Source organism: Cenococcum geophilum, assembly GCF_001692895.1.
Source record: "Cenococcum geophilum 1.58 unplaced genomic scaffold K441scaffold_3, whole genome shotgun sequence".
NCBI classification, from domain to species: Eukaryota; Fungi; Ascomycota; class Dothideomycetes; order Gloniales; family Gloniaceae; genus Cenococcum; species Cenococcum geophilum.
Window position 1 is genome coordinate 4,150,995 of NW_027137561.1, and position 17,063 is coordinate 4,168,057.

Here is a 17,063-nt window from a genome sequence, read left to right on the forward strand (position 1 = left end):
AATTCCTGATGGGCTTCTGGTGTTGGACATAGAGAATCCTCCGCCATTAGAGCTTCCTGCAATCGAAAGAGCATTCCCGCAGCCACCGAATCCGGAGAGCACATTACCCGAAGTATTGATCCTCGAACAGCCACAATTAGAGAAGGGGCACAGGAATCTTTCATCAATGAATGGTTCAAGGCAAAACACCACATCACGTGCACACCAACAAACAACGTGGAGTCTAATTGCCTCTCGAAGACCAACCCCGAGTATCTCTGGGCTCACACCTTGTGACTCGGTCAATCGAATGGCTGAATTGACCCGAACCTACGCCGTACAACGAATGGTTGATGTTAATGCACTCTGTGAGGCTCCAAGCCTAGATGCTGACATTCCAACCGCAACGGACGAAGATAGAGAATCTGCTCACCATCTTTTGGTCCGACTAAGGTATAACAATCCTCACTACAAACCTCCTTCAGCGAGACTATCTGGGAAGCTGAAGTCTCCAAAGACTCGCGCACACGATTCCAATCCTGTAAACTTCATATTCTCACAGAAAGAGCTCAACAGCGGTATCCAAGTTGCGATTCACGAAGGGAGTCAAGTTGGTGTCATTGACTCCCTTATAGCTATGGGCGCAGACATAAATATAAGCCGGGAAGCTACAGAGAACCTTCTTAAAAGAATTCGCGGGCACGACACCAAGGATCAGCGGAGTGATTGTTTGAAGACTGCTGCTGCCAATCGCCGACTGGACACTGTGCGATTGTTAACAAGCCGAGGTGCTGATGAGATTAGCCTGGCCCAAGGATTACGTGAAGCAGTACGCAGGCAGTATCCTGAAGTAATCATGGCACTACTGCAACGCCGCGCAAATCCAAATGCTGAAAAGGGCGCCATCTTCCAGAATGCTGTTCGTTCTAATAGACTAGATATAATAACACTCTTACTTGGCGCACCGATTAAAATTTCAGAAACTTATGTCACTGCTAATCTCTCTCCATCGCTTGATTCTCGCAACACCGAGGTAGTTGACTTGTTAGTTGAGCATGGTGCTGACGTCAATCACGGAGGCTGCGAGGCTCTAAAGAAGGCCACTGTGCTCGGAAACCCAGGCTTACTTCTTGCCATCTTGAGAGGGCAGCCGTCGACTGAAAGCATTAGCTCTTGCGTTGGTCTCTTGTTCGACGACGTGGGACAGCGGAGTACGGTATCAGAGAAACACTTACTACTCGAGATTCTCCTTTGCGCTGGTGCTCGAGGCGATATTTGTTCAGACGCCCTTGTAAAAGCAGTCACAGCCGGATACTCGGACATTGTTCTACTACTACTAAGACATCAAGTATCTGTGAATTACAATAACGCGAAAGCCATGGAAATCGCAATATCCAAGGCCGATGTAGCTATGGTACAGCTACTCCTTCAAGGTTCCCTCCACAAGAAATATGTAAAAGGACTTTTTGAGCACATTCCAACTGCAGCTCCTTCCCCTACAATATACGACATTACAGCTCTGCTACTCAATGCCGGAGCCACAGGCACTCCGCTTGACTCGGCTCTCATTGGATGCGTTCTAAGAAACGACTATGCCACCGCATCCCTCCTTGTTGATTACAAAGCTTCTATCGAGTTTAACGATTCTCAGGCACTTCAAATGGCTACGACAAGAGGAGATATGCACATGGTCGAAATTCTACTTAAAGGACATCCGACGGAAAAGTCACTTAGCTTCGCCTTCCCACTGATTCCAAGAACATCCAAAGATATGAAACTGCACATGACAAGGCTGTTGCTTCGCGCGGGCGCAGTTGGAGAGTCTGTAAGCGCAGCTCTCATCGAAGCTATGTCTGATCAAGATGAGCTGCGAGACCTTGACCTCATTACACTTCTTGTTGATAATAAAGCCGATCCAAACTATCGTGAGGGTAAATGTCTACAAATAGCTACCCGATCAGGAGATCTCGGTGTGCTAGAACTGCTCCTCCGAAACAAGCCATTAGCGGCATCGCTGTCGACTGCTATCCCCTATGCAATGAAGCTAACAGATATCCAACACCGCATTCGAATTATCCGAATTCTCGTCGAAGCTGGCGCTTGCGGCCGCACAGTCGCACAAGCTCTTGTGGATGCGCTTGAATGCGCTCCTCCGGACAAAGATCTTGTAAAACTCCTCGTACGATCCGGAGCTGACATTAAGTATAATGACGGGAGGGCCCTTCACGCTGCCATAGAGAGTTGCTCGGCCGATTTAGTTCATCTCATACTGAGTTGCAGCGGTTCCAATAAAGCAACAAATTCAAAGGCGCTATCAACGACCTTCGATCTCAGTATTTCGGAACGGCCGAAGAAGATTGAAATGCTTCTCCAAGCAGGAGTTGAATCAGTGGCGATAGACCAAGGCTTTGCTTCAGAGATGCAGCACGGTCAGTCTGCAGACCTGAATATCTTGCGTCTGCTGCTTTCTTTCCGTGGAGACGTTAACCTACAGAAAGGCCAAGCTCTTCAAATTGCAGCTTCAGAAGGACTTCTCAAACACCTAGAAGTACTTCTGATAGGGAACCCCAATGCTGAGAGCCTACGCGCTGCATTTCCATATGCTATGGGTATCAAGAATGATACTGAACGGTTCGAAGCCGTCCAGATGCTCCTTAGGGGAGGTGCTTGTCTAGTCCCACCTAACGACCTAACTTGTTCAGATGAAATCCAAGCAGCCTTAGTTTTGGAGACGCAGAGGAGGACCCCAGATCAGCGCTTGATCGAAATGCTTCTAGAATATGGTGCCAACCCATCATGGAATGATGGAGAAGCCTTACGGATTGCGACGAGTTCTGGTTCCTTAGATATTCTACGATTTTTTCTTGCAAAGTATCCTTCAAGCAAGATATTAGCAAAAGCAGTGCCCATCGCTCTCCAATTGCCTGGGTCTCGTTCGTCACTTCGCAGGGATGTAATCACCATGCTTCTTGGCACAGGCATAAAAGGTGGCGCATTAGATCTCGAGGCGAGTGGAGCACTTTCAGTGATCGTTCATGAAACCCCATTAGACCAGGATCTTCTAACCATATTATTGCAATATGGTGCGAACGTTAATCACGACGATGGGGCGTGTTTTCTTCACGTGGTCCGCTCCGCGGATCATCAAGTCCTAAAGCTTCTCACAAAACACTCTCCATCACAGAAGACCGTTAACTCCGCTTTTGATCTAATGACAGAGCCCAGCAAAGGCATTGTCTGGAAAACAAGATCCAGGCGCGACATTCTCGAGTCAATCCTTCAAGCTGGTGTTGGTAAAAAGCGGATAAATGCGACCCTTGTAAAAGCCAGCCAGTGCTCAGAAGAGCTGCCAGCCCGAGATCTCATATACCTTCTTTTGAATCACGGAGCCTCAGTTGACACGGAACAAGGCATTTGCTTGCAGATTGCGGCTAAAAGAGGCGACTACAAGCTTGCCAAAGTCTTCCTTGAGAGCAGCCCTACAAAGGACACAGTTTCTCTAGCATTTCCCAAGATATTTCTGGCTAAAACAGATGAAAATTCACTAATAAGCATGACAAGTTTATTTTTGGAGCATGGTCTACTGCCCGACGCCGAAAACATCGGCCCAATGCAGGAATCTCCCCTAGTTTTGGCCCTGACAATACACAGAAATGCCCCGACATTGGCGAAAACTCTTGTGAATGCTGGCTGCGCCGTGAACAGTGTTTTTCTCTCTACATTGCAGGACTCGGAGGGCCCAGAATACGTAACGCCTCTATTGTGGGTCCTTTGTCACTCAGAGACTACTCCGAGCCACCGCGATCTCATCATCACACTTATTCAGGCCGAAGGTATTACTCTTAATCCTCGACTGTGTGTATGATGCTAATTACCAGTCTAGCAAATGTGAACGCTAAGGCTACTTCCTCAGGGACATCTCCACTCATAGCTGCTGCGAAGAAATGGGATGCAGAAATCGTGAATGACCTAATAGACCGCGATGCCGATATTTATGCAGAAGATGCTTATGATAGGACAGCACTGTCATACGCAGCTGAGCGAGGCGCACTACCGGTTATTGAACGTCTTGTGAAGGCTGGCTCTCCATGCGCCGATCAGAGCCTCCATTACGCTGCCAGAGGGCTGTACAGCAAGTGTGTCAGATTTCTCTTGGACAACGGCGCTGATCCGGACTTCCCATCCACTAGTGCTGGTGGGCTCACACCGCTTGGTGAGCTTTGCAGAGGCTTGAGTCGACGCGACCAGCTTTCAGACCTGAAAAGCACGATTCGTATTTTGATCGATGCAGGCGCAAACCCCGGGATCCATGTTGATGGGAAATCGGTTCTGCATCTTGCGCTTGATAACCGACGCCCAGTCGGGCTCACGAAAGCCTTGCTGGAAAGTGGCCTCCGTAAGACTATCAATGACGACTGCCACTTGTACACTGCACCAGACGGCTTGTGCTATTCTCTGACGATGTACGTTGGGAAGGGGTGCAATGCAGCGGACGTTTCTCATGCGGGAGAGTTAGTCCGCCTGCTCAAAATATTTGGCTGCGCAGACCGCTTTTACAACAGCGGCGAGGGAGATCAGCCTCATGGCGCATGCGGCGTCCCGCAGTGGATCATTGAGCGAGATAGACAAAGACAGGCGGAGATACAGAGGCAACAAGCAATTCAGCAAGCGGAACTACAGAGGCAGCACGAAATAGCACGAGAGGCGGAAGTAAGAAAGCTGCAAGAGCTATCCAAAGCGAGAGCCTATGAGCTGGAAAAGAAGAGAGAGCAGGAGAGAGAAGAGGCGAGAGAGAGGCATGCGAGGAGGCGGCTAGGGATTATACAGCAGGAGAGGGAATTATTAAGGATGAGACAGCAGGTGGGGAACTATCATAATGGGGTATAGAATGCTACCCAAGGTGAGAAGGAATTTTCTTGTGCATAGGCTTTTTTGTCAAGCGATTCACAGCCCTCGACGTCGGGGACATAAGATTTCACATCTAGGAAAGGGTTCAGAAATTTTTAAACAAGAATGGTTTGCAACTAGCGAATAACCAACAGTTATGAAGATTTGGCGTACCCGGCGGCCACTTATGCAAGTGGTGCCAAAGGCAGTGATAGGATCCATTTCTCTACTCTCATATACAATATCTAGAGGTATGAGGTCCGTATTGGTGAATCTTTTGAAACACCTAGAATAAGTTTGGGCCTATTTAAATCTTATATTTTGTCGTCCCATGTCCTTCCGCATATTTCGAGTTCGCATACTATCACGAATGGCGGTTTCCCTGGCTTATTATTTCCTCAAATCTACTACTTTGATCGTAATCGCCTTTTTCTCCCAGGTGATGAAAACCTTCATGTGCTTCGTTTGACTCGCCAGATCCCAATGCGGAGCGCCATCTACACTGAAAATATCAAAATTCCACAATAAGCGGCTCATGATAAGACGCATTTCCATGTACGCCAGGCTACATCTCGCTTTAGCAAGGACTCTCTCATGTTAAATCTTCATCTGTGGAGCTTGGAGCCTCTTGCCTCTTGCCGATACAACCCCTGGCCCCAGCGAGAACGGTTGCATGGCTATCTTCGAATCGCTGGCATAAGCATCATCAATCTAGCGTTCAGGAATGTACATGGCTATCTTCGAATCGCTGGCATAAGCATCATCAATCTAGCGTTCAGGAATGTACATGGCTATCTTCGAATCGCTGGCATAAGCATCATCAATCTAGCGTTCAGGAATGAACTCGTTAGGGTCACGGAAGGTGGCTGGATTATGCGATGCCGCTCAGCCGCCCACCGACACTGTGGTTCCGCCAGGGACCCAATACCCGTCTATGAAGTCACCCGGGTCTGACGCAGTCCGCAGAAGCCCTGGCGGAACCGGGGAATGGACTCTAAGAGCTTCTTCAATACAGGCGTTCGAGTATTCGGGGTCTGTCACGGCCTCTTAGGTTATTTCGTCTTCATGGTCGAAGGCTGTCCGGATTTCCTGTACAAGTTTGGAGTATGTCATTGGGTTCCAGATTAGACGTGCCATAAGCCCAGATAGTACAGTTGCTGTAGTTTCACTGCCTGCCATGCCATTTCTTGTGTCAATTTAATCTATATGTAATATCTGAAACTGTGCCCAGTGTTGTGAAATGACTATTCCGTGGGGGAATGCTTACATGAAGAGGGCAGAGTTCACTATGATCTCTCCCTGCTTGAGATCAAGAATTTCCTTTTGCTTCGACATATACCAAATAAAGTCACGATTGAGCGGACAAATAAAGGAAGGCTACGATGCTGATATCATTGCGGTAGTCAGCAATCCACTTGAGGATATTGATGTTTTCAAGGACGCAAAGAACGTTAGTCACGTTTGGAAAGGAGGAAAGCTTTTCAAGAGCCCATAATGTCATTTAAGGCACATGTACGCATATCGTAAGGAAATTCAGAGAAAATACACTCATAAGCATCCCGAATTCTTGGAGCGAGTATGTCACCCGGAAAACAAAATTCTCACCCTTTCACATTCATTGATATCTTTGGACCAGGATGGCATGTGAGACGCGATCAGTTTATCGTCACCACGATATCCCTTCCCCTGGTGGTGTCCTACGAAAATTGGACCGCTGGCAGAACACCAGAACATTTGAATTAGAACTATACATGTACTCTACATAGATTCGATTAATACAAATCAATCGATCATGCCTACTAATCGTACTTCTAATAGTATAGACTTTGTTCCACCAACTTAATATTTAGTTCCACCGACTTAGAAAGCAAAGGAACCCCCCACAGCCATAGCCGTTGCCCTACTTCAAGCCTCTACATATTCAAAATTTTAACATAGAATCCTAAATCTTCCTCCTAATCTTGATCCACATGACCCTTAGCCATATTTAGGCTTGCGGGATAAATAAATGAGTTATCCTTTTTAGAAGTATAATTATTAATAGTAAGAAGTCTACTTTACTTTTCTTTTGTACTTCTTACTGACGTTATATATTGCCGTAGGGAAAAATTAGTTATTACCTCTTGCCGGTGTTTTACTCTTACTACTAGCTCTACTAAACAAACATACAAAGTATTTAGTAATAACGCTATTAAAGATCTACTAATTCTTACCTTCATAAATAATCATAATTACTATATACTAAGCATAGATCTAGTAGATTGAAAATAATCTTATTATAATACTTAGCAGCTATACATAAAGACTTAAAAGCCTTTATAATGCTTCATTTAATATTATTCTATTGATTACTTTTTTGTAAGAGTATATATATTAGATCCCGCAACAGTCGCAATAGATTCGCGAGCTCTATCTATGTTTTTGGCCATGTAGCGACGTGGAGCGAGACGCGTTACATTTTTACTCTTCTTTAACTACTTCTTTCCAGAACTAACTGCCAGCTATGGGTGCATCCGGGGGGCGTCGAAGAAACCCCCCTATTTCGTCTAGCAGGAGCCAGTCTTCCCAAGCTTTCGATTGAACGGTAGATATCTGGGACATCTGCACCGTATGCTAGTATATCTAATGCGACTAGAATTCGAATTCAAATTTAAGACGTTGGGCGCGCGTATTTGGCGTACAAGCGGTCTTTATTAATATCCGCAAGCGTTACGTGGTAGCTCTGCACTGCTTCTCTGGCAACAGCAGTGTCATAGCCGCGATAAATTAGCCAGCTATAAATAGTATTATAGCAGCTATCTACTCCTTAGAATCAAAAAAGATAATTATCATTAGAATTAGCTAAATCTAATTAAACTATTAGTAGTATATCTACTATGTAGGTATTAAGTGGCTTCTTAATATTATCCCTTAACCCGTCAAGGTCCTTAGCGTAAGTGGTCTGTGCGGAACATCGTTCTCAACGAAGTCAAAGGTCCGTATTTCCGGGAACGGCGGCTTGATTCGACCGGTTTGATTGGTGGACTCTTATTGATACCGTAAGGACCAATTTTGACGGGTTAAGGGATACACTTTGGTAAACCGCGTTACAGCTATTTTAAAATTAATGTTAGGAATAGGAAGACGGGGAGACTTCTTATATAGACCATTTAATTCGCCGGAGCTTAATATATAATTGACGGATTTTCAAGCTGCCCAAACGTGTTGTAATAATATGAAGTAAAATATCTGTAATACCAGCTATGCGGATATGGCGATGTGCGCTATAAATGTCTGCCAAAGTGTCTCAAACCACAACAGGATAGATGGCCTAAACTGGTTTAGCCCCATCGGGCCGGATTTATCCGGCATCCCATTGTGGGCATGCTGAGACAAATGTCGACGGGGGTTATATGTGTCACGTGCGCCTCAGCGACTCAGCGGGCGCTTATTAACTCAGCATGCTCAGACCAAGAAACAGATAAATATCCGCTGCGCGGATAATCGAATATCCGCAAGCTAACCTATTCGATCGATCCATCTGTTTCTTAGTCTAAGCCACTTTGGCAAGCTTTTGGAAGCCAAGCTGGTCTGTTTATATAAGGCAAACCATTAACTTTAACGAAATTAATGTAAGTAATTGCCACGTCTATTATCCTGTTAATACCTGCATTAGAATTGCCTTAATCAGCTCTTTAATTAATGGATTTTTTAGAACTAACTGCCAGCCATAGGCGCATCTAAAAGGCGTTAAAGAAACCCCTCTATTTCGTCTAGCAAGAGCTAGTCTTCTTAAGCTTTTAATAATAAACTACCCTTTCTATTAACTAATACCGCTAAAGGATTAAGAGATATAGCGGATATAGTACCCGAGGGCATTAGCCGTCTTGTCCCACCCCTATTATCTCCCCTATTATTTCCCCCGTTGTCTCCCCTATTGCTATCCGCAGCTTAATAGCGGTCCTTAATAGCCTACTTACTACTGCTAAACTATATAGATCCCTAAGAGGATAAAGAAGCAGAAGTTAATGAAATACCCGTAATATCCGCAATATCCGTTAAGAAGATATCCACTGTAGAGAAGGTCTGGGTAATTATTGACTATCTTAGGCTATAGCAGATATCTATAGGAGACTTAGCGCTTAAATAGATTATAATGGCTAAAGGTTTACGTAAGGTACTAAAGAAAAAAAGAGTAAGGGAGCTCCTTAATAAACTCCTAGAGGATGCTGATATCCTAGATATCTATACTAAAGAGATAGAGAAGCGCGGCATAGTAGGTGCTAGTATTACTCTTACTATCTAGGGAGAGCTTAAAGAGCTAAGGGAGAAAGAGTTACTATTTAGCAGCTTTAACCAATATGTGGATATTAAGCAGCTTAACCTTAGGCAGTGCTATTAAGCCATAAAGACTTACGCACCTATACTAGAGTATATAATTACAGTATATTAAAAGGGTTAATATAAATGTTTTTTATATAAAGGCCGTGCGGTTCTAATAGCTTCTACGCTTACATTTGGCCTTTTATAAAACTCCATAAACTATATCTTATGGCTGCTAGGGATATATCTCCAAGCTAACGGCGTTAAGCGCCGTGTACTTTCTGTGCTCTATAGGCTTAGATTAATTAATAGTTATACTACTTTAAACTGGCAGAAGGAGCGGATAGCCTAGGAATTAAGGTTTAGCCCACAATCTCCGCGGTATAGGTATATACTAACCTATATATAGGTAAAAATCCGCTTAATAGGTGCAGCTTTTAATACTATTATTATTTATAATAACTTCGACTACCTCTAATAAGTTTAGTATTAAATACTTAGGGATACTAGGACGTTTTATTTGCGTATAACTAGCAAGCTTATCTTTAGTATAAGTATACCTAATAGTGGGCTTTAACAGAGTATGCTTCGTGTAGATATTTTAATTAAGTTCTTAGATATTGCAGAGGCTCTAAGTAATTTATAAGACGAGATATAAAAGCAGATCTTAATAGCTTTAATCTATAAAGTTATTATAGAGGCGTACCTAGGCCTTAATATATTACTTAGCAAAAACCCACGGTTTAAACATCTATATATGCCTTCTATTAATATAATACCTACTACGCGGACGTCTAGGTTTAACCTAGGACCTATTATAACTAAAGAGGCTTCTATATCTAAAACCTATAAGGTACTAAACAACATTTTTCTCTATTAAATAAATCTATAACGCACTAATAAAGTATTTAAGGAGCGACTGTTTCTAATCTATAGTGATTAAAAGACTGTAAAGCTTATTTGGTTATATTAGGGAGAACGTACTAAGTTAATATCCGCCTATAATAGCCTATGTTAGGCTCTGCCTATTCTAGCTCTTTAGCACCTAAAGCTAAACTACCTATATATGGTTATATGGTATTACTATAGTGGCAAGCAATTAGCCTAAGAGTACTCTATACTGTATACCTATATAAACCACCTAGGTTAAAGAAATATCCTAGCTAAGCGCGCGCCGTTTTATTATATAGAGGAGCTAATTCTCTATAGCTTNNACGCTTNTATTNTAGNNTTNCTCNATACTTAGATTAAGGAGTCTTATAATACTAAGTCGCCTATAGATATTAAGCGGTACCTTAAAAGCCTATCTCCGCAACGTCTATTAGCAGTGGTTAAGAATATCCGCATAGCGGTTTTTAGTTAGGAAGTCTCTTAGGCGGCCAACTATACTAGCCAGCCTGCGGAACCACGGCAAAAGGGTTACCTTAAGTAGGCTAGCAGTGCTACATTCTTATAAATACTTTTTAAGCCTACTAATACAGAGTTTCTAACGCACGTCTGCTTTTTATAACTGGTAGAGACGTATAAGGTCCTTAAGCACGCTATTAAGCTTGCGGATATTGGCCTGCTTAGCTATATACTCCCCTATATTTATATCTATTTTGCAGGTAGTTAAAATAAAAACTATCTACTAGAGATATTATATTTCTTTTAGTTAACTTTAATAGATGCTTATTCCCCTAAGCTCTAGTAAGCTATTCTAGTAAATAGTCTAGTAAATATCCGCGGTAAATAGGATAGTTATTACTTAATAGATCTTAATAATAAGCTACTTAATAGGGAGCTAAAGCAGCTTATGCATACTCGTGGCAATTTAACATTTAACCTAGACTTACTCTTCCGCTGGAGTATTTATATAACTAATTATATAGGGCTACTACGTATAAAGTTTAAGATTATATTTAGTGAACGGATGTCTACTTAATATACTATTAAATCTCCTGCAGTGGATATTTAATTGCTTACTAATGCAATTGCCGAAGGTTCTATTATCCGCCGTTAGGCACAGTAAGCAAAGATAGAAGCACCGCCTCTACTATAACTAGGTATTAAACGACTTAATTAATCTACCCTTAATAAGTTTAATTTATAGCTAGGCGGTAATCTTTCCGCCGTGTTTGATGAGCTTAATCTCTATAATAATGATAATAAGCTAGATGGCTTTATACTCCCTACCGACTTTACTTAAACCTAGCTTTAACCTACATATAAGTTACTTAATAAGTAATACAAGATATTAGCTATAAGCTATTACTATAACCGTTTAATATCCGCTATAGTTAGTAGCACTAGTATATATTCCTAAGTAATTAATATTATTAATTAATTAATCTATTTAGTTTCTGGGCCGCGCTTACTAGGGGTATAGGGTATAAGGGGAAGGGGGGGCGTTATCCTAATAGATATTAGCTACTATAGTTGTAATATCCGCTTAGTAGATATAAGGTAAACTTACCTAGTATTAGCTAACCCCGCCTAATATTAACTAACCTCGCCTAATATTAGCCCGCTATATACTAATTGGCGTTGCCGTTAATTTTCTATAGTACTCTTTATATATATTTGCCTCTATTTAATCGCGCTAACTGCCTTTACGGTACTAATAAAGATGTATCTAACTAGCGGGTTATTAGCGGTATAGATGTATCTAATGGCTAGTATAAGGGTAATAATAGAGGAGTAGGAGCTGGAGACCTAAGAGTTAGCGAAGGTATAGGTATATCCTCTTTCTAAGTTATTGGTAAGAGGTTTATGGCTAACTGTTAACTAGCCTACAATATATTAGCGCTATAGTAAGGCGCTAATTACCACGGCGCTAATATTTTAAATCTCCTATCTAAAACCTGCGAAGCCCGTATAAGAGCCTATAATAAGCGCTTATCTATAGTAGCGTGCTGCTTTAACGCTTAGGAAAACCGCTCTAATATCTATATAATTAACCTAGAAGAACCTAAGAGTTGCCCTATTTCTTTCTGTTTCTGCTTTTATTCCTTATCTGCTAAAAGCTTAATAAGGGACGGAAGCTCCTTACTAAGGATATTAGGATCCTACTTAGGCATTGCTTGCCTTAATAATGCCGTATCTAAAACCTACCCTATATTATAGAGGCAATAAAGCTGCTTATCTGGTATAATATAATTAACTATAGGCGTCTATAATGTATCCTAATACCTAGCCTCCGCCTATTACGTAAACCACTTCTATATATTGCTTAATATAGGCTCCCGGTAGGTTTTTATAATATCTATACTATAGCTAGTGCGGATATCGTACTTATAATCCATAAATATTACTAGGTTACAGTTACTATAACATAAGTCTTTACTAATAGTAGACTATAGGTCTCTATAGTATATAAGTTGTATTACTTATAAGTATACCTAATTCTTATTAACTAGCCGCTATAGGGTAAACGGCAGTTTACTATATAACTACGCATTAGTTAACCGCTTCTTTAGATATAGGGTTAGTACGATAAGCTCTTTAGGTAGGCGTACTATAGAACTACTAGGGCTTAACCCATGCCCGCTTCTTATATCTACTAACTACTTAGTACTAACTAATACTATAGATAAAGCATCGCCCGCAATATCCGCAGTCTCTATATTTTATCGCCCGCGGATATTATTACACAGCGCGCTTACGCGAAGATCGCCTATATACTAAGGTTATATATACTTAAAACTACCTAATTTATCGCAAGGACCCCACTAGCGGCTCTTAACCATAAAAATTGCTTTGCCTAAGAGGCCTTCTCCTTAACCTACCTAGCTAAACTACTGTGCCAGCATATTACAGGATTTGTGGCGAGGTATTCCATATTAAATTAAACAGTAGATATCCGGGATATCTGTACCATATGCTACTGCATTTAATGTAACAAAAATTCGAATTTGAGACGTTAGGCGCGCGTATTTAGTGTATAAGCGGTCTTTATTAATATTCGTAAGCGTTATATAGTAGCTCTACACCGCTTCTCTAATAACAGCAGCATTATAGCCGCGATGGATTAACTAGCTGCGAATAGTATTATAACAGGCAGCTATCCACTCCTTAGAATTAAAGAAGATGATTATCTTTAGAATTAGCTAAAGTTAATTAAACTATTGGCGGTATGTCTGCTATATAGATATTAAACGGCTTCTTAATTACTCACCTTCTCCTTAGTTACTATTACTAGTAGTATACAAATATACTAGAGCAGTAGTAATAGTAAAGTAAAGAGCTTAAAAGTCCTTCTTCTCTAGCGCGGTTATAACCCTCTATATAATCTTTAGCTCCAGCCGATTAATTAGGGTTTTAATAACTTATATATTAGGTTTAAACCTAGCTAGCTTATATATAGTCTAAAATATAAATAGGTTTAATATTATAGTATATATAAACTAAGGCTTATTAACTAAGACTAAACATACTTTAAAGAGTTATGTATACGCTATACAGAAGGTCTCTCCCTAATTAGCAAGTAGGTATACTTTATTAACCACTATAAGGGCAACATGGGAACGAAATATTAGGTCTATTAGAACCTTATATAGCTTATTACTAACTAAAAGCTCTAGGGAGATAAGGATATGTATATAGCTGCCCGTGCGGATATCCTTAATTAGCTTAGCAGATATTGTTTTCTTCTATATATAAACAGGTTAAATATAAGGTAGCTTTATAATCTTTTTTACTTACTCTAACCTAATCGCGTTAAGTAGAAGAATAATAATAATAACTGCATTAGGTATAAGATATAGTAGTACTTATATTATTATACTCTTGCCAAAAGATGTCTTTGCTATAAGTATAAGATCTCACCGCTTAAATATTAGCACCTTTAGGGCCTTAAGCTGCTCCGTATAACCGCGGTACGGATATATCTCCGTAATAGCTTTATTTAGCTTACTTATTTAAAGTTTATAAGAGCTGCTTATAAGCTAGGGTAGCTCCCTCCGTAGGCTATATAGCCGTAAAGACCGCTAAGAATCCATTTTAATATAATCCCCAGCCTATTATATACTGCTAGCTTATTAATCTACTTAACTAGCTTATAGTTTACGACCTCTTTGCCTTATTTGCTTTAATAAAGGTATTAGTAAATAGCGCTTAAAAGCAGTAGAGGGAGAATAGAGGGTTAAATAAAAGCAGGGAGGACTTAAACACGTTATAATAGATAGATCTTAATAGGTTTTAATTATTGGATTATAGATATAATGGATAGAGAGTAGGTAGTTAAGATTAACGCGTTATTAGTGCGGATATTGCTGATTGTTTACTTTAGCAAACCGCGTTATAGCTATTTTAAAATTAATATTAGAAATAGGAAGGCGGGGAGACTTCTTACATAAACTATTTGATTTACTGGAGCCTAGTATATAATTAATAGGGCCGTCGAAATCGGACTCTGCACCTGTATGTGGTAACAGCTACAAACCTAGTCTTTGAAGTTCAGATCCAGAGCTAACGCAGAGACGTCGCACAGCGTGCGGACAGGACCTGTGGTGGTTATAGGCGTTAAGGGCGGTGGTGAAAAATTTTCAGATAGTGAGATCTTGAAAACCACTACTGTTGGCTCTCTATAGTACGACGACTACTACATTCTCCTATCTAGGGCACCTGTACGATCCAACATGGATACACAGTATTTAATATCACCCCCCGTCCCCCAGTGGAAAGCATTAACGACCTTATATTAACGAATAGGTAAACGTAAACGAACGAACAAACGAGCAAATATACGGCCCCTCCCAACCCCCAGGGCGATCGCCCGCGGAGTATACGGTCACTCGCCGTACTGCTATAATACTACTAAAAGCGGCAGCTGGATAACCCCGTACGGTTTTCCTTGTCTTCTCTTAACAGAGTAGTACCCTTAGAGAGGGCCTAGTGACTAGGGCCTAGGCACAAAAGATACCCAGATACACACACACACACATCCCGCTTTTATTTTTTAGTTTTAGGATAGTAGATCGGATAAATCCCCCTTACGCCTTTAATAGGCCTTAGGGGGGGGGGAGGCATGGCGTATATAGCAATGGTTAACAAGAGACAGCATACAGGGGTGGTTAGGATATAGGGCACAACTATAAGCACACAGCAATCAATCGGCAAGGCCTAGCTAGGACGTAGTGAACCCTAGCTTTAGATAAGCTAGAGAAGGAAGCAGTGGTTCCTAAGGAGTTCGAAACATCCAAGGAGGAGGACGAGCTATAGGCCCGTAGGGCCGCTGCTCGTGCAGGCATGGCAATTTGGGGTTTTTCATCCTACTGAGGTGGCTTATAGGGTTTTTCCTCCCCCCAATAGCAAGGGGTTTTTCCTGTCAATATTACTTTCCCCTTATATACGGAGTAGTCTGCGTGGGCCTAGATAGGATCCGTATCAGACGTTAATCAAAGAATCTACTACTACTATATAATTAATGGATTTTTTAAGCTGCCTAAACTTGTTGTAAGAATAAGAAGTGAATATCCGTAATATTAGCCATGCGGATATCGCGACGTGCTTTACAAACGTTGGCCAAAGTGTCTCAGACCACACAGGGACAGATGGCCTAAACTGGTTTAGTGCCATCGGGCCGGATTTATCCGGCGTCCCATGTGGTCTGAGCATGCTGAGACAAGGGCGCTCAGCCGAGCAGTAAACACCAACGACAACAGTCCCAATCTCTAGAACCTCAACAGTATTCTAGTCAATTTTTCAAATTAGTTGGTCCGATAGCCTATCTCTCAAAATGGTCTACACTATAGTTGTTCACCTCTACGCAAAAGACTCCCCAACCGACATTGAAAAGTTGAAGAACAAATTAGTTGAAGCCAGTCAGGTCTACAGCAAGGACCATGAAACGGTTGGATGGCACGTCATGCAAGATCACCAGGATCCGAGAGCGTTCACCATTGTGGAGAGATATGAAAGGGAAAGTGTGAGTTCACCATTGGTCAATGTTTCAATCGATTTCTTCATGCGCAGCTTGATTGATGCTGATATTGACGCATTTCATAGAGCCAGAAGTATCATCTTGAGGTATGTAGAAGAACGGCTGAAAATCCGCTGCACTAGAGCACGCAACCAAGCAAAGTTCATGGGTCTGGAGTGACAGTTTCTGGTTGAGACTCCCGAATTCCCAATTCACTACTGACAATTGCGACAGAACCCCTACTGGAAGACTTTCGACCCTTATGTTATGCCGCTGTTGGAGAAGCCAATGGATCTGCGCCGGTTCAACGAGCTCGACACGAGCATTACAGCTTCGGGAGATCACAGACATGAGGCATCTCACCCGGATCCCTCAGTATCACATACGTACAACGGCGCCACTGAGGCTTAAGCCTTCGAATTCGGTAAAGAAAAGAATGCGACTTTGGCAGTTCTCTTGTAAATACTCTGGTTCTGGGGGGCTGTAAATGCTGTAATATCAAGAAAACACCAATTTCTCTTCCTAATATGTGGTCTTTTCTAGAAATAGTGGACTCTCGCGCGGAAACACTGTATCCATTGATTTGAACGTGGAACGACACTGACTCTACCTATTCCCTTATTTCACTTCTAGTCGAAGCACATCGTACTGGACATAAACGTTTTGAAGTAAAACTGCGCTTCCGTAATCGGTTGCATTCGCAGGCAGACTCGATATCATCTTATTCGTTCCTTCCATAAGCAATCCTGCATCGAAAACAAACTTATGGCCAGATTGTAGCATATTACAGCTGATCGGACTCCACATGAGCTGCTCTGGTAATATCTGGTCTTCTATTAGACACTGCAAAGCAAGAATCCTTGTAGAGATATCTGGGTGGGTGGGATTAGTGCAAGATGCTCTTCACAGGCTAGAAAGTTACTTACGGAATCTGTCGACCCTATGCGCAGCTTTATGGATACCCATCATGACCTAAAAAGGGCAGATTGGGTTA

At 41.9% G+C, this 17,063-nt stretch overlaps 2 protein-coding genes across 2 annotated transcripts; both read left to right on the forward strand.

Annotated features, from left to right (window-relative positions):
- Positions 1-325: 325 nt before the first annotated feature.
- Positions 326-4,866, forward strand: K441DRAFT_536710 (ankyrin; the record flags this gene model as incomplete). Its single annotated transcript, XM_067642436.1, has 2 exons — positions 326-3,812; positions 3,863-4,866. 2 exons carry the CDS (start codon positions 326-328, stop codon positions 4,864-4,866), a joined length of 4,491 nt encoding a protein of 1,496 aa, XP_067509459.1.
- Positions 4,867-15,792: 10,926 nt separating this feature from the next.
- On the forward strand, positions 15,793-16,961 carry K441DRAFT_702692 (uncharacterized protein). Its single transcript, XM_067653420.1, has 3 exons — positions 15,793-16,075; positions 16,156-16,176; positions 16,304-16,961. Exons 1-3 carry the CDS (start codon positions 15,887-15,889, stop codon positions 16,478-16,480), a joined length of 387 nt encoding a protein of 128 aa, XP_067509460.1. The 5' UTR covers positions 15,793-15,886; the 3' UTR covers positions 16,481-16,961.
- Positions 16,962-17,063: the final 102 nt, after the last annotated feature.

What these genes read in the sequence shown, in the direction of transcription:
- K441DRAFT_702692 (XM_067653420.1), top strand. Translation starts at nt 15,887, where the DNA reads ATGGTCTACACTATAGTTGTTCACCTCTACGCAAAAGACTCCCCAACC. An exon ending in AGAGATATGAAAGGGAAAGT is followed by an intron (nt 16,076 to 16,155) that starts GTGAGTTCACCA and finishes CGCATTTCATAG; the next exon opens with AGCCAGAAGTATCATCTTGA. An exon ending in GCCAGAAGTATCATCTTGAG is followed by an intron (nt 16,177 to 16,303) that starts GTATGTAGAAGA and finishes CAATTGCGACAG; the next exon opens with AACCCCTACTGGAAGACTTT.